The 17,733-nt window shown below is 42.2% G+C and overlaps 1 protein-coding gene across 1 annotated transcript in view; it reads left to right on the top strand.

Annotated features, from left to right (window-relative positions):
- FOXK2 (forkhead box K2) overlaps positions 1 to 17,078 on the top strand; it is a gene marked incomplete at its 5' end in the record, with an annotated part of 46,674 nt that extends 29,596 nt beyond the window's left edge. Inside the window, 8 exons of the mRNA XM_082294134.1 lie at positions 2,550 to 2,744; positions 5,434 to 5,581; positions 6,039 to 6,185; positions 8,917 to 9,110; positions 9,903 to 10,078; positions 11,021 to 11,317; positions 11,699 to 11,908; positions 14,861 to 17,078. Coding sequence (XP_082150260.1) covers positions 2,550 to 2,744; positions 5,434 to 5,581; positions 6,039 to 6,185; positions 8,917 to 9,110; positions 9,903 to 10,078; positions 11,021 to 11,317; positions 11,699 to 11,908; positions 14,861 to 15,057 — 1,564 coding nt within the window. The 3' untranslated portion in view covers positions 15,058 to 17,078. The remainder of the gene's footprint in view (positions 1 to 2,549; positions 2,745 to 5,433; positions 5,582 to 6,038; positions 6,186 to 8,916; positions 9,111 to 9,902; positions 10,079 to 11,020; positions 11,318 to 11,698; positions 11,909 to 14,860) is intronic.
- Between the last annotated feature and the right edge of the window lie 655 nt (positions 17,079 to 17,733).

The following is a 17,733-nucleotide window of genomic DNA, read 5'->3' as shown; positions in this document are numbered from 1 at the left end:
TATTTGCTCTAACCAGAGAGGGATTTGTAAGTACCTTGTATCTTCCTTACTTACACTGACCTTTCAGGCTCAGCATGGGAAACGTAAACTGCACTGGGGATGCCTCTGGGTTTTCATGACTGTCAATTCCAAGTTTGTTTGGCACATGTAGAACCTCTGGAGTACCCCTGGTTGGTCAAAGCTCCTGTGTTTGGGGCTGCTTTTTGTGGGTGGTTTTTTTCTGACCTTGATCACCATTTGAGAGCTCCACGTCTGTGCTGTGCTTTGACACCTGTCCTGCAGCGTGCCCTGGGTCAGAGAGCTGCCCTGGCCTTGTTTGCCAGAGATGCCCACAGGGAGATGATGCATTCAGGGGTGCAGTAGGGTAAAATGAGAGATCTTTTAATAAATGGGTGCCTACATGGAATATCAAAGGAATTGCTGAGTATTTTTTTCTGCCTTTCCATGTTCCTTCCTGGTACTTGTGTGGAGATCCACCTCTTCCCTATCCGCCTCATGCCCATCCTCACCCTGGTGTGGCACAGGAGGACTCCAGTTCCTCAGTGGTGTGTACTGGGGTGATTTTTTACCAGGCAATAAGGACTGTAACCAGGGAATTAGCACCCAAAGCGATGTCCAATTCTTCCCATATTTTTCTTTGAGTTGAAATAAATTTGGTCTCAAAAGCATTAAGGTAAATTTGCAGGTATGGAATAACCTTGTGAAATGCATAGGGAAGGTGACTAAAATTTAAACCTGTGTCAAACAGATGTTGTTGTTCATTTTCTCACAGGGATTTTTACTTAATCTTTGGCTACTGTCTTTGCATACACTCGAGTGTTGTTGTTACTGCTGCTTAAAAGAAATGCTGGGAAAATATTTTTATTAGCAAAACAGCCAAGACCCCTTTCCATTGTCACTAAAACGGTACAAGCACAAAATGCTTTCGACTGGAAAAAGCGAAGAAATGAGTTGTTACTGAATATATGAAAAAAACCCAACCCAGAAATGGGTCCATTTAACTTCCTTGCTGAAATGCGTGTGCAGTTTTTTGGCACAGATTCTGTTCCTAATTTAGTACATTGAGCATGTTTCAGAAATAGGTCGTCTGTTAAATGCGGACACGGTCCATACTCAGAAGTAAGACAGAGAGAAAAGGAAGGTCACTGTCAATTCTTTCTCTTTTTCCTCATCCTTGAGTGTGTATTATAGGGAAAAAGAACCACTGTGGTGCATGTGGCAAGGGCCATAGTGAAAATCAAATGCTGCTTTTATTCTATAAACATCCTTAGATTCATTTTAAGACATGAAAGCCAAAACACACGAGAGTTCATTTTTAAGGCTACTCTGCAGCTGAGTGTTCCTGCCAATTCTTACATCACTTTTATGTTTAATATATATTTTCCAGAGAAATGATCACTTTTATTTACAGTCTTTTGCATTCATAGCTCATTTCTTACCCCTCGTTCCAGCATGTGCTTGTTTCCTCTCTGTATAAAACTAGATCTGCCTAGAAGCACTTAAAAGCAAAACAAACCCAAACACCAACATTTTGTGAGGTTTGTTTCTGGGTATAGTGTCGTTGGAAAGTCCTTTTCATCGTGTGGGAGGTGTGTAAATGTCATCGTGGGTTTAGTGCTCAGTGTAGTCTAACAACTTAAGAACGAGGAGGTAGTAAAGTTATTTGAACTGTATTTTTATAGATGCTTTTGTTGAGACAAAATTAAGTTTCTTATTTGCTCAAGACTGAGCAAATATATTTACTGAGAAGTTAGAAACAGCGTGTCCTGTTTAATTGTGTTCAATTCTAAATGCTGTGCACAGGGATGTAGGGGGGGGATTATCCTAAGGTGCATTCATTGTGTTTTATTTTTCAAATTTTTAAACAGTTGTACATTGTTAATTTGTTGTTAGTCATTAAATTTAGGCATGTAATCCTTGGTAATACTTGAAAATGGGCAGTTTACTGAAATTGGGTCTTAAATTCAGCTCTGAAAAAAGGTATTCAAATGTAGTACTAAAGCAGCAGTATACTCTGTAAATGAGCACAATTAGAATTGATATATACTTAATTTAATATATATTTTAAGAGAAAAGAACCCAAATCTCTTAGACCAGTCTATGAAACTGGTTAGACCTCAAATTGGCCAACATTTATGCTTCTGATTCATTTTGCTATCATAGACCAACTTGTTCATTTGCTGCAGCCATTCCTTGGCATCATAAAATAATGAGCTTTTGTCTTCAAAATAGCTCTGCTTTGGGGCTACTGCAAGATCAGGATGAACCTCAAGAAATTTAGAGACAATGCACGAACTGCCCTTGTTAGAAAGAATTGCATTTGCTTGTATTCCTTTACAAATGTCAGTTGCTTACCTGGGGATCTTTTTCTGGTCACGTTGATCTCCCTGTATCATGTGTAAAATGAAGATGGTCATGGGTAATTACATGAGACACTATGGCTTTTAAATTCTAAATGAGCTTAGGTGATAACATGCAAGTTATGCAGAAAGTCCTACATTCTGTAAACAAGTGGCTCATATATTTGTTTTTTTTTTTTTATTTTTCAGCTGTACTTTCAGGTTTCCCAGCACAAACATCAAGATAACATTCACAGCTCTGTCCAATGAAAAGAGAGAAAAACAGGAGGCCCCGGAGTCCCCAGTGAAGCCTGTGCAACCCCAGATCTCTCCCTTAACAATAAACATTCCAGACAACATGGCTCACCTGATCAGCCCTCTCCCTTCTCCCACAGGAACTATCAGGTATTTAAACCCTGCAGGTGGGATCAGGGCCGTGTACAGTCAGGCTCAGCACAAATTTCTCATTCAGTATTTTGCTTTTGAGGTCGAAGTTCAGCTGAAGCTCAGCCTTACCTGCCTCAAGAATCCCCCTTCCTGCTCTCATAGTTGCATGGGCAGTCTGTGATATTCTGGTTCATCATGTTAAATGTGTAACAGTCTGCTCAGGAGCTGTTGCATTCCAACAGTTTAAATTGCTTTTTGCTCTTGCATGCTTATTGCAACTCTTCAAATGAGACAATTTTAAATTACACTATTTTAAAGTGTTCTGATTTGCCACTGTCCTCCTGAAGTTCATCATCAGGAAAAATGGTGGTTTGGGTTATTATTAGTGTGGGAAATTGACTGATCTCTTACTCCAGAAGATTTGTTATTGGCTAGTCACTGCTGGAAGTAAGCAGATCTTTTATTTAAAACACAGGCTGAGGTGCAGAGCTCAGTGTCAGGATGGCTGATCCCAGGGAGGGTGATCCAGGATTTTCCTTGCCCTGCTGCTTCTGTGGTAATTGCAGCCCTTGTCCCACCTGTAACTAGGACCAAACTCAATTAAGCACAAGCAACCCATCCTCACGAATGGGTAAAATTAGTTCAGATAGAATTTTTCAAAGTGTTGGAAATATCAGGAGCAAAACTTCCATGTCAAGGCACTGGAAGTTGTTTCAGTCATGTACGTGCTTTTGAAAGCTTTTTTGTCCCCTCTCACTTCCTGCATCTTCACTTGAATGAAGAACTGCCTGTGCTTGCTTTTTAAAAAGGTACAACTTGTTAATGAAATTTGAATTTAAGGATAATTGACTTCTTACATGCTTGCCAAGCTCTTGGTCTCTATCTTGGAGTGTTAATGACACCTGCCTAAATGATGGAAGCAGAGAGAAAAGATATCTAGACTTGTCTGTGAAACAGGTTTGCTTTCATATAAGAATTCAGGGAAAACACATCTTACCAATGACAGAGCAGCTCACAAATATTTCAGATAATATCCCATCTATCAGCACTATCTTTGCCTCACTATGAATTTTGTAATTCTCTTCAGGGCTTTCATGCACCTGTTGAGCAGTTTATTACAGAGGAAAAAAAAAAGATGACAGTTTTGAGTCTATTTTGAGAGCAAAGCTTGACAGTTTCTCTGCGAATCATCCTGTTTTGTAGAAGACTTGTAAACTTGCTTTGATTATACCATATGTGTCGCTTTGTCAATATATGCTGAAGTGAGCAGAGCAGAGGGATGTTGTCAGCTGATACGTGAAAACACAGAGCAGCAGTGACCTATATCTAAAAAAATAAATTAGCTACACATTTTGGCTCTAACCAAGGGTTCTTCTGTACAGCACTTAAAAAATGCCATCTCTCCCTTAGAGTAAGTATATCACTAGTAACAAATCATTGGTGGATTTCTTGTGAAGATTTGATACTTTCAATATAAGTATATATTGCCCAATCTATAGTGTTTGCCTCTTTCTGCATATAAAGAAGGAGGTAGCAAAAAATTTGAGGGGCCAGGCAGACAAACAAACCTTGACAGATGTAAAATTGTTAAAGCTTTAGTGGGTAGATCTAAATAGCATTGTCTAGATTTACTTCTTGTGATGTTTGGAACCATAGATGCAAAGATTAAAGATTATCTTTGGAGATAAGGCTGGTTCTGGGGGCACAGCAGGTGCAGCTCTTGGGCTTTCTCGTTTTTTGGCATTTCTGAGGGCTGCCTTGAAATCAGCTGCAGTATGAATTGCAGAGAGTGTGTGTCCTTGTAAGAGAGCTGCCAAAATTATTTGGGGGAAGGGGATGGACCTCACCTGCTGACTTTCTCTTTGCTCTTGGCTAAAAAGAAATTGTAGAAGAAAATTGGCACTGTGCAGCTGCAGTTCCTGTGGCCTCTGCAAGGCAGGGGACCACTGGTAAAAGACGTTCCAGTGGAATTATATACAATTATTTCCACTTTTCTGTGGTGCATGGCAAAATGTGAAGTGTTAAGAGATACTCTTTTAGAGTTTGGCACCTTCTCTTGCTTTCTAACAGTGTATCTGCTGTGTTGGCCTAATACTGCATTAAATCAGCTGAGTCAGTGCTGATGCATCCCATTTATCGGTACATTTATGGTTTTTGTACATATATCTGTGTGTAAGTATAGGCACACACCTGTAAGCACTTAAAATAATACTGGTTTAGATATAAATGAGAATCAAATCTTTTTTTACCTCACTGCTTGCTGTATTTTATCGAATGTGCAGAAACACTACACAGGAGAGATGATCTTTTGTGGGGCAGACTGAACACAAGCATATGGCAGAAATTCCATGCAAGATGTGTGTCTTGTTTCCAATGAGTGTCTGAAAATTTGTGGTTGCTGATGCAGTTAAGGTAGACTTAAGGTGGCAAATCTTACACAAATACAGATCAGCCTAATCAATCAGCTGATCCTTGTTCTCTTGAGGAGGAAAGCCTGAGCAAGGTTTCTTCCTGCAGTGGTTCTGATTGCTGTGGATGGGGTTAGCAAGGCGTGGAAGGTTGTTTCTAATGGAAGCCCTGACAGCCCTTTAGCTGCAGCCTCACAGCTCTGGTAGTGGCTTTGCTGCAGTAAGAGCTTTTTGATGAGACATAATGTGGTGATATACTGTATAACAAAATAGTAGGATCTTCTTTTTATGCTCTACAGTGCTGCAAATTCCTGCCCATCGAGCCCCCGCGGCGCAGGCTCTTCAGGGTACAAAATGAGTCGTGGAATAGCATCTGACCTACATTTGATGGCTGACAATTCACAGTCAGAAAACGACAAGGAAGCTTCAGGGGGAGATAGCCCAAAGGTAAATACAGCTTGCAACCAATCCCAGAAATTACACCTGAGGTGAATGTAAGACTTGGGATGTTTTGTTTGCTAAAGTGTATGCACTGAGTGGTAATTGGAACATTCCAGGCTTTAAAAACAGTGTGTAGGGTTTTGTGATCAGATGTGAGATTGATTGATTGATTGATTGATTTACCCCTCTCCCCTTTGGGGGAGGGTCTGTGTGCAGTCTCAGTTATAGATCTGTTTGGAGGCTATTGAAAATTCTTTGCTATTATACATATCTGCAAAATTTATGTTATCTTAAAATTGCTAATCAGAAGAACAGAGCTTTCTTAGTTTCTTTTCTGCCTCAAGATTTTGGTCGTCCAAAAGTGCCCTAAGTCAAATTAACGATGTTTTATGACTTTTGATCTAGTAAGCAGTGTGTATCTCTTCAAAGTTTGTTGATGCAGACTTCTCTTGTTTTTGTCCAGGATGACTCTAAGCCACCCTACTCCTATGCACAGTTAATAGTCCAAGCAATTACAATGGCCCCGGATAAGCAGCTTACACTAAATGGAATTTATACGCACATAACTAAAAATTATCCCTACTACAGGACAGCAGACAAGGGCTGGCAGGTAATTTTGATTTCTGGAGTACTTTTTTTTTTTTTTTACTTGTGAGCAATACTGGCAGCTGTAAACAGTCATGAGCAGGCAGTTGGTAAGCCTCAGAACCCTTCAGAAACAGAATTTATCAAATGAGTGTGTTGTCTTTCTTCTGATTGTAAGTTTTCCAACAAAGCGGGCGATTTACATGAGTCTGTATTTGAAATATTGCTTTATTGATGGATTGGTGTTCTCTAAACCTCTAGTAGGGATGCAGACAGACTTTGGGGAAAGCAAAGTGCATTTGGCACTGGATTTGAATCCCGTATGCTATCTAGGAATGGTGTCATGTTCTGTAACTTACAGTTGTGTAAACATCCGTGTTGCTATCTTGAGATAAAATTGAGATATTAAATGCTCCAAGTTCAGTTTTGTTTGTAAACAGTGATCTTGCCCATGCAGCAGGTGAAGGAACAAGTGTGTTATGTGTCATTATCTCACACTGGTTCATGCACTGTTTGATTTGTGAACTTGCCCATTCCTGTACCGAGTTGGACCAAACCCTTCAACTCTGCAGAATTAATTTCTGCTTTCTTTTCATTTTTCCAAGACCAGCCTCAGCTTTTGCCAGGATGACTAACCGAGTAAAAATCGGTCTGGCAGAGTCGTCCCAGACACACATGAAGGCTCAGTGCCTTTGGCGCTGTTTTGGGTGCCTCAGAGGCCAAAGGAGCAGAGTTTGCAGGGCGTGGAGCACCTGGAGCACACGGTCCATTGTGGACTATCAGCTCACTGCTGGCTGCTCACTCTGCAGTTATTTTCAGGGAGGTAAAATTTGGAGAGATTGGCTGCACAAGTGGAAGACTGAAAAGCACAGCCTGTAGAGGAAGAGATTTTAAAATATTAATCAGATACTTATTTGTCATAAGGCCTAAATGAAAGTTGGATCACTCTCCCAAGGTTAGTGGGGAACGTAGCTGTTCCTGGCTGTTTGCTAAGGGTTTGGTTAGTCAAGGACTTGGCTGTTGTGGCTGGGAAGTCTCTTTTGTTTCCCTTTCCCACATAACAGTGCAGTATCCTGGCTGCAGTCACGTTGTTTTAGCAACAAGACTCTGTTTATAAAACGTTGATGTGTGTTTTGCTTCCTATTTTGCAGTACCTTGAGTATCTGTGTATATGATGTTGCTTTGTGAGCATCATGAACCCAACACACACACACACACACACACGGTCATGCTGAGGTAAAGAACTCTGCCATAGAACAGGGTGTGGATTTGGGGCTGTAGTGCTTCCTAAAGCCAAGGTGATAGGCACAGCAGACAGTGTGTTCTGGACTAATTAATTAGCAGCTATTCATAGAAACAATTGGAAAAGCTGAAAATCAGATGCTGCTCAGTCACTGCTCTGCCAGCTTCTACACATTGGGAGTTGGATTGCTGCTCGGGTGACTTAGGATAGATGTTTCAAATCATATTTGAGGCTCTATATGCATGTATTATTCAAAACATGGAGTACAAACACATGTATGGTGTCCCAGTCCCATACCTTAAGAAACTGAGGTATTTATATCCTTTAGCATACAATGGTCTCATTTAGTTGAGCATTTGAAGACTCCTCTCTGTGCACTTATTTTAGCAGGTACTTTTGGATCTAGTCCTTTATTCTAGCATATGGAGAAATAAATACAGTTTATAAATATGTTCTTGGCATCTTTCTGGTTATGTTTCCATTTTTGGCAGGGAAAAACCCATCTCTGGTTTCATCAGTTTGCATTCAAGAAATCATATATGGTTATCACTGCTTTAAGTTTTCCAAACTTACCGTCAGGGTCATGAACTCAGACATTTGAGCAAGTTTTACATTCACTTTGCAAATTTTTGAGAGCTTTTTCCCATTTACCTCTGTTCCCCGACAAGTATTTCGGGGTGCATCCTTAGCATCAGTCTCTTCTTGTTCAGTGATAATATTGAGAGAGATTTTGGGGTTTATCTATGTTAAAAAATGAACAAATAAAATAAAAGGAAATTCTGTGTGCAATGCCAAGCACAGATAGAGCCACTTGAGGGTGTCAGCAGATCTGTGCATTGCTCTGATGGAGGAGTGGGGGGGATGTTGCAGCAGACTGAGGATGTGGAAATGTGCAAAGAGACCGTGGTAACAACGATCTGGAAGAGCTGGTTCAGGACCTACTGCCACGTGCTGTTTTAATAGAGACATTAAATCTTTCATTGAGACAGACTGGACTGTGGGTGAATTCACAGCAATCCAGCTGCCTTTGGAACTTGTGTAATTTAGCCTTTTCTTTCTGAACTGTGGAACAGTAACAGAATTATCACAGAGGATCAGAATCAGTATATGCTGTGTTCTGCTGGCCCTCCTGGAAGGAACTGTGACACCTGGGGAAGGGTGGTGTACAGGCACTGATCATTTTTATTTTTGTTTCTAACACTGCATTCTGCACAAGTATTTGTAGTGTTCTAAGCAGTTGGTTTCAATCACCGTGTTTCTCATGAGAGAATTAAATAAATGGGATTCCTGTTATTTCCAATTAGCATACTGGGTTTTTAATTGTTGGGAAAGATTTGACAAATGCAAGAGTCCTTTCAGGTTTATGGCACTGCTTGATAGTGCTCTGAGTTCTGTTAAATTAAGGAATTAAAGAGCTGAACCCCGAGTCTCCTATAGTACAAACTGCTGCAGTAGGCCACATTCTGACTTGGAAAAGTTATATGAATTCTACATATTTTTTTATGTTCCATAGAATTCAATACGTCACAATCTCTCTCTGAATCGTTATTTCATCAAAGTACCACGTTCCCAGGAAGAACCAGGCAAAGGCTCATTCTGGAGGATAGACCCTGCCTCTGAAAGCAAATTAATAGAGCAGGCTTTTAGGAAAAGGCGGCCTAGGGGAGTACCTTGCTTTAGAACCCCTCTGGGACCACTCTCTTCTAGGTAAGGAAAACCAGATGAACAAAAAGACTATGGCTGTTGTTTAATCTTCAGGCTGCTACAGACTTGATAGCTTCGGATACAGTCACGAGTTTAGTAATTTAATTTCATCCAGACTCAGTGTTTGAATTCTGTGTGTTTCATTAGGAGGCTGCCCCATACACCAGGCTTGTGTTTATTGCTTGTTTTTAGTGTTAAAGAACTCGGTTTGCATAATTAACTATCAGATTGTTAATGTAAGCAAGCCTTGCTGTACCTTTGATGGGTTTTACAGAGTTACAATTTTAATTTCTAACTGCCATCTACTGGATTTTAAAACTGTTTGCAAAGAAAATTCTCAGATACTGGCTACCATTTTATTGACCTTAGAGATGACAATTGGGTATTCAGTTTGATAATGTTTGAGCAGAATTTGTGATGGGGAAATACTTGGGTTTAAATTATTCCCTCTGTAAAGTTATGGCCTTTCTGCTGGTGCAGATCTTTTACTATTTGCCCTGTAGCCTCAGATTTGCTCATTGTTCTTCTCCACCAGAAGAAATGTTCATGTTTTGCAGATTTAGAGTCTCCCTAAGAAGGCATCCAGCCACTTCTTCTCCATTAACTGTACCTGGAGTTTGCTTTTAAATTCTGTCCCTGTTTAACAGAAGCTTTTTAAAAGATCCTGAGCTCTGGGTTGTAGCTGTGCCCTCCCCTGCTGTGGCAGCGTGTTACGGTCTCATTAGAGGAAGGTCATGGGCTTTCACAGTTCAGAAGTTAAAACACATCAGCTGCTGCTTTCATTTCTAACTACAGAAGTGCCCCAGCTTCTCCTAATCACTCTGGAGTGTTGTCTGCACACTCCAGTGGCGTCCAGACCCCCGAGAGCTTGTCCAGGGAAGGATCTCCTGTCCCTATGGAACCTGAGCCCAGCACCATCCAGCCAAAACTCGCCGTCATACAAGAAGCACGATTTGCACAGAGTGCCCCAGGTGAGGAGCCCTGAGCTCGGCACTGAGGGCTGGGGGACAGAGGGCTGGCACCTAAATATTGCCAGGACTTAATATGTACACCAAAAATGAGTATGTATTTCACCTCTTCACATTCAGACCAGATCTGTGAGAAACTCAGAAACAGCCAGGGAGAGTCTGCAGATGTGGGGCTGTTGTTACCTGGGGGCTGCTCCAGAACCTTGGATCAGGTTGTTGCTGAGGAGAGGTTGTGCCTCTGTCCTGTGTAGGACTGTGCTGTCTTGTAACAGTTCTCTTGAAAAAAAAAACAAAAAACAAAAGGGTTTGTGTGTTACAGAAATGAGGAAATGCCTTTCACACCTCTCTGGTCATGTCATCCTTCCAGAGTGGGGGGGTTGGGGGAATAAAAGAATTGGAACGATAAAGTGAGATAAGAAATTTCCTGTTTAAAACAAAAAGAGCATAAGGCATGATGGGATAAGGGTGTGTTTGTTTAATTACCTTCTTTGATGTACATTTGCCATCCGGTTTCTTGGATGTGGCACTACAGAAGTGCCAGGGAGCATTCAGTAGTGAAGGCACACATGGTCCTGAGCAGACCCCAGGATTCCCAGTGCAGGAGGACACAGAGAGCACTCCTGATGCACACACCTGCAGCACACACGTGTTCCCATCTGTGGAAAGGGGTTTACTTAAAATGAATGCAAACCACAGCTTTCTTTGGGGGCAGAGCTGGGGTGCCCAAATGGCTCTTACTGAGCCAGTACAGCCCCTTACTTTGAGCCTGGAGATGGGAATAGCCACTTTTCCTAACCTTCATTGTACAGTATTTTTTTGGCTCATTCAAGCATTAGTGAAGAACCTTATTAATTGTCTGAGGTTTTAGTGTGAAGTTTAAAAGAATGACTGGCTTAAAAGAAATACCTAAAACTGGCAGTCTAATTTTGACCTCTTTCTTGGTAGGATCACCTCTCTCTAGCCAGCCAGTTTTAATTACTGTACAACGGCAGCTACCGCAAGCTATCAAACCTGTCACCTACACTGTTGCAACTCCCGTGACAACATCGACCTCCCAGCAGCCTGTAGTTCAGACAGTTCATGTTGTGCACCAGATCCCAGCTGTGTCAGTCACCAACGTGACTGGATTAGCACCAGCAAACACTTACACTGTCGCAGGACAGGCGGTCGTAACACAAGCTGCTATGGTCACCCAGCCCAAGGTAGAACCTCAAGAGAATGGAGACCACAAGGAAGTCAAAGGTGAGAACCTGTGGGGGTTGTTTTGGGACTCCTTTTATACAGAGGGATCAGTATTTGGAACCTAGAATCACAGAACCATGGAACAGTTTGGTCTGGAAGGACCTTAAAGTCCATCTTGTTCCACCCCCGCCCATGGGCAGGGACACCTTCCACTATCCCAGGTTGCTCCAAGTCTCGTTCAGCCTGGCCTTGAACACTTCCAGGGCTGGGGCATCAATACTTGAAGTGTTTGGCTAAAACTGAACATTTCGAATTGTAGTTTCTCAGGTACGCTGGAGCGAGTAATAAAACAACACATTTCACTGAGGGTTGATTGAGTGAAACCAAGTGGTCCCTGAGCACTTTGTTATTTTTAACCATGTTTTCTCTCCTGTTTTTCAGTGAAAGTGGAGCCTCTCCCTGCTATTAGCCATGCTGCAATAGGAGCTGCTGGTCGTATCATCCAGACATCGCAGCCCACGCCCTTACAGACAGTTACCATAGTGCAACAGGCGCCGCTGGGGCAGCACCAGCTGCCCATAAAAACTGTAACGCAGAACGGAACGCACATCGTGCCCCTCAGCACGGCCATGGCAGGGCAGGGCAGCGCGGGTACGTACGGGGGGGCCTTGCTGCCTCTGCCTCCTCTGCTCGCGTCCCTCCTGCTTAGAGCGGGAGCTGAGCTCTGCGCAGGCTTCAGCTCGCAGCCTGCAAGGGCTCCTTCCCTCTCTGTTGGTAAGAACCAGAGTTTCTCTTCACTAAGGGTTGCCTGAGCATCTTTTTGTTCCTTCTGTGGTTGTTATAGGGATGTAGTTAGTGGTGACAACTCATCTTCTCTCCTCTTTAAACTAGGATAGAAACAAGTTTTAGAAGAAGTTCCTGTAAAACAGAGCTGTTAGAATGGTGCCTGCTCCCAGGTGGTTTGTTGGAAGCCACCAACAGGAAAACCAGAGCTTGCTTGTGGGTTGGCTCTTTGAACTGTTACTTTTTATTCTGATTTTATTGAACCTGTACTGAAAAGACTGAGATTCTGGAAGATTTTGAGGTGGTTCTTGTCTGAATCCATCATTCCCATCTGGGACTCTGCAGGCTGAGTGGGCAGCGGTGCTTTGTCATCATTCCATCCATTCCCTCTTGCTCACAGCATGGGCAGGTTTGCTCTGCTGGCAGGTGCACACAGCTTGTTCTAACAGTTTTGCTTTGAGTATTATCTGACACTGAAGGAGAGGGTTTTTTGTCATAAAATACGTTTACAGAAATATTTTTAGGGTTATCTTATATCAATTTATTACCTGCATTTCTGCTCGAAAGTCTTCCTAACAGAGGGAATTATCTGCTTCATTTCCTTTTTACTCCTTTGCCATCACTGACATTTATAGGTCAGTGTTCTGGCTGCTGCCACTTCACTTCCAGCTTAAGAGCAGCAAAAGCATCACAGTCAGACTTGAGGTGCACTTTCTGTGTCAGAAGGGATGTGTGAATAGAGCTGGGAGCCATGTGAAGTATACTGAAAAGCTATTTTTAAAAGTAAGGAGTAATTCTTTTTCTCTTTTCCCTGGATTCTGAAAACTCAGCTGATTTCAACATGGTCCCTGCCAGGACAGCCGAGGGCTGCAGGGTGTGTGCAGGGAATGTGGCAGCACACAGGAGTAGAGTTGTGATGTGTCTCTGTGTGTGGTGGGTGTGGAGTGAGGTGTGGTGGGTGTGGAGTGAGGTGTGCTCCAGGTCCTGGTCTCTTGTAACTCCTAAACCAGCAAGAAACCAGGTAATTCTCAGGCAAAGCATCTGGGCCCATAGAAACACAGACTTGTGTTTGTCTGCATGTGTCTGTGTAACGCACACAGCTGTGTTCACACACACATTTGTGTTTGTCTTTGGTGAAAGAAGGTTTGTGCCACCTGAGAAGAAAGAAATCCAGAGCAAATGCTGTTCCTGTTCCATTTTCCATGTGTAGTAAAGCAGGTGCTTTCAGATCCTGCTCTCAGCAGAACAGCTCGGCAGCACTGCCTGGTCCTTGTGAGTCAGCTGAGAGCTCTGGGGTCCAAAAGAAACTCACAATTCTTACTGTACAATAAAATTTCATAACTCAGTATTCTGTATCTCAGCTTTCAGTGTAGATTTCAAACATCATCATTCTTTTGTGTGTTTCCTACTCCCACATACCAGCTGTGGCTGCAGCCAAAGGGTCTCTGGTTACCCACCAGACCCTGGCGTGAAAAATCACAGAATCACAGAAGGGTTTGGGTTGGGAGGGACGTTAAAGCTCATTTCATTCCCTCCCCCTTTCCACTGGAAGACTGCAATAGAATAGTGCAGTGATTGTCTTAATGTGTGCTTGAAGGTGAGGTCTTGTTTTTATTTAAGCAACACGAAAGTTGCAGGAAGACCTTTTATTCAGAAGTTCCATCTCCATGGCTCCTATTTAGAAATGGTACAAGGAATATCTTTTCTAATGGGAGCTGAATGACTTCTGAGATTCCAGAGCAAATTGATTTACAGCTTGGTTCATGCAGAGGTGATACTCTCTAGGATAGCTTACTAATAACTAGCTACAAGTTTAGCAAGTAATAATTTCTCATGGGCTTGATGTTTCATCTCCACTAGCAGGGAATGCCATGATAATAATGTCGGTGAAGTGGTGCTGAGGGAAGGGATCAAGAAAAAAAGCAGGTGGTTTGATAATGTTTAGATAAAGTTTCATGAAATGCAATGAACAAGTAAACCTGTAATTAGCATTTTGCATTCTTTGCAAAGACATTTGATTAGTGAATTTAACCAGGGCCGATGTTGAGGAAGGGGCTGCTCACAGGCAGAGGGAGGAACCTCAGGGGTCTCAAGGTTTGTACTCACTCACTCACACTCATGAGTGGTGCCTCATCCATGGAAGGAGAAAGATTGAAATCTTGTATGGGATGCTTGAACTGTATCTCTGCCGCTGTGATTCAGTTGAACACTTGCATTTTGTCGCCTGGGTCATTGCTGGCCACTGGGACTTGTTCCAGCCCTGCCTTCTCCTTAGCTGTGGGCAAATGCCTCATTTCCCATCGCAGGGGAATTGCTGCTTGTGTCGTGTGCTCTCCTGGTTCTGTGAATTCCAGAACTTCCCTCCAGTAACCTACAGCCCCCGCTGGGTCTGGCATGGTCCTGCTCTCCTTCCAGGCCACATCACACATCTGCAGTGATCAGAGACCTGGCCAGAACCTACCAAAGGGGGTTTTGAATCCGCTTCTGTTCTGTCACAAGTTACAGTGTGGATTTGCTAAATCTTCAGTCATCAAATCCTTCCCTGTCTTCAGCTTCCCAGTGGCTAAATGGAGCTGCTTCCCTGTTCTCCCATCTGGGTCCAAATCTGTGTGAATGTTGAGCGATTTGGGAAAATGTCCTTAATCTGCACAACAGGTTTGTGCAGATTAAACAATCACACCAGAATCTCACCTGGGCCTGCCAATACCCCACGTGGTACCAATAAAGGAATTGATCATTTAATGACAGTGCAGGTTTGCTTCCTGTGTCCTCTGATTGACAAGGATCAGGGTGTTGAAGTTTGTATTCTCTTTTTTGCAGCTGCTGCAAGTCCTCTGCATATGTTAGCAACCCACGCGTCCGCATCGGCATCGCTTCCCACCAAGCGCCAGAACGGAGACCAGTCAGAACAGCAGGAACTCAAACGTATCAAAACAGAGGATGGAGAGAGCATAGTCATAGCTGTGAACGTGGACACCCCACCCGTGGCAGTGAGTGACAAAGGCAGCCAGAACTAGAAACTTAGGGGAGTTTTCTTTTTTTTTTTTTTTTAAAAAAAAAAAAAAAAACCACACAAAAAACCAACAAAAACAAACTCCGTGGTGCCAAAAGGAGACACTTAAATCTAACACCTAAAATGTTGGAACATGTTCTCACGCAGTGGGGAAAGGGGCCCTGTGATCAGACTTCAACTTTCAGCACTGAAACAAAACCCAACACAGGTGGCCTTAAAACTTGGTAATTTAAAGTCAAACTGCAGAACCATGTTGTTGTAGAGGCTGTGCCCCCGCCCCTCCTGCCCCACGGACTGTGTGTGCTGGGAGGGCTGCAGCTTTAACAGGATCTGTCAGATTATTTCCAGGACTGAGGATCTCAGTGTAACGGCAGCATGATAGCGCTTAGTGTGACTGGTTTCAAACGATTGTATATTCCTAAAGGGAACAGAGGCAGGAGCCATTCCGACACCGTGGCAGCTAAGCCTTTCCGAACCACCCACCCATGCAGTTGTTGATAGATATGCAGTATTTTGTTGTTCACATGTGGAATTAGAAATTTTTGAGGTGTATTTTCATTTCTTTGCAAAACAATGGGGTCTTTGACATTTCAAATCACTCCATTTCTACTCCGGAAACTTTGGAATCACACAACTACTTTTCATGTGAAATTTTGTTTGGTAAAAAACTGAATGTAGGGTTTTTTTAACCAACGGAATGATTTACTTTTGTCTGTCCTGTTCAAGTTCAGATAAAGCTACTTTATTACATCTGCAAATTTTCATATTTTAGCAGTTGCCTGATAAATTTAATCAAATTTTATTACCATGTGTAGTGATCAAACGCTTCTTTGGGCTTGCATGTAACTGATTAGAAACTCTGATGTAAATGAGCCGTTAACTGACGTAAAGAACTGCTATGGATTTGACCAGAGCTGCACTTACCTGTTTCTCTCTCTGCTACCTTTTGCTGTTTGTTACTTTGTGTTGACTTTGACTGTCCCTGGCATATTTTTCCAGTCTAAAGTAAAACAAGAGTCTCGCTTAATATTGTGTATGTTTAAGATAACAGACTGTTCTTCATTTAGAAAGATAAAATTCTTTATCACAAGTCCTTTTAAAAAGAGTAAAATTATCTTGTCAGAGGTATATTCGATATTTTTAAGCTTAAGCACCCTTCAGTAGAAATTAATCTGCCCCGTTTCTCCGTAACACTTTGATGTCAGACACTGACCTCGGGGTCTCCATGACCAGTAGCTGTTGTGGTTTTCTAACAGTGGCTACCAGATTATGGTAATAATTTTTTTTTTTTTTTTTTTTAAGTGTGTGTTCTGCAGTTGAACATTTTAAAATGTATCGGTAATTTCTCACTTTAATGTGGTAATAGATTCCACTTTACATTTCAAAATTCAATTGAAACAAGGCTGCTGTTCAGTCTTCAACTCACACAACGTCTTAGTTCCTCCTGCAGCCAGGTGAGTGGGAGCCGGAGCGTTGCCTCCATCGGAATCTGGTTTTTGTCCTGTTCTGTAATAAAGATGCATTATTTATATTTCCTTTCCTGCTACGAAAGGAAAAACTGTATTTTCATGATGGACTGAACAGTTTGGAGTGGTTATTTTAGGCAGCTTTTTGGAAACTATTTACCTAAAGACCAAATATGAGAAATCTGTACAAGTTTTGTGTTCATCTACACAATGGAACTGTTACAATGTCTCTGCAGATAATACATTAAAAAACTATGAAAAAAAAACTCTACACAAGCTGGATTTATAACAGGCATTTAAAAAAAAAAGCATAACCTGAAAAGAAGCATTTCTGTACAATTGCAACGTTTTCTTTAGAGGTTTTAAAAATAAAAAAAAAGTAAAGTTTTAACATACTTTTTTTAAGAAAAAAAAATCCAGTACTAGTAATTTAATTTGGTGTTGAATGAATTGACTAGAATGTGGTTTATTTTCAGAAGTGAGATCTGTTCACAACTAGGGCTAGGTGAATAATAGTGTATAAGATTTTTTAAAATAAAATTAAATTTTATTCAGCAAATTAACTAAGTTGAAATTCCTCAACAAGTGTGTTTGAAATATTGATGTATATTTGGGGTTAATGCAGCTTCTGTGTCAGACCCAACAAGCCAAGGTGCCCCTTCCTGCCATGCCGTGTCCCGGGAGCCAAGGGCATGGAGGGGCTGGACCATGCTTTGCACTGTTTGGGGCACGTCTCTGCCTTAAGATGGATCATTATTTCTGTAAATAAGTTTTAGGAGATGTCACTTTCTGGAATCACTGTCATGAATGTGGGTTTGGTTTCTGATCCCCTTTTCCTGCGTTAGTTACCTTCTCTGTTTCTCATCAGCGTTGGGGAAATGCTTTCAAGGACCAGGAAAGCTTTCCTGGAAGATGGCTCAGGTTTTCACAGCAACGTTTTCAAGAGCTGGGGAGAAACCCAACTCCACAAGCCTTGGGAGGGCTGTGGAAATGCTGGGAAGGGCCACAGTCTTTGGAGCTGAATGGGCCAGAACCTGTTCCTTGAAAAAAAGCGTGGTCTGAATGGTCTGAACAAACAATCCTTGGGGAAGAAGAAGAAAATAGCTCAAGATGGAGGCAGTGAAATGGTGTAATTGTTACTGTGCCCCAGAAGCAGCTGGAGCAGCGTGACCCAGCCCCAGGCCGGCATCATTCCGTGGCCGTTGTGTCCACAC

Source organism: Coloeus monedula (genome assembly GCF_965178545.1).
Source record: "Coloeus monedula genome assembly, chromosome: 19".
Classification (NCBI taxonomy): Eukaryota; Metazoa; Chordata; class Aves; order Passeriformes; family Corvidae; genus Coloeus; species Coloeus monedula.
This window is presented reverse-complemented; position numbering and strand designations above follow the sequence as displayed.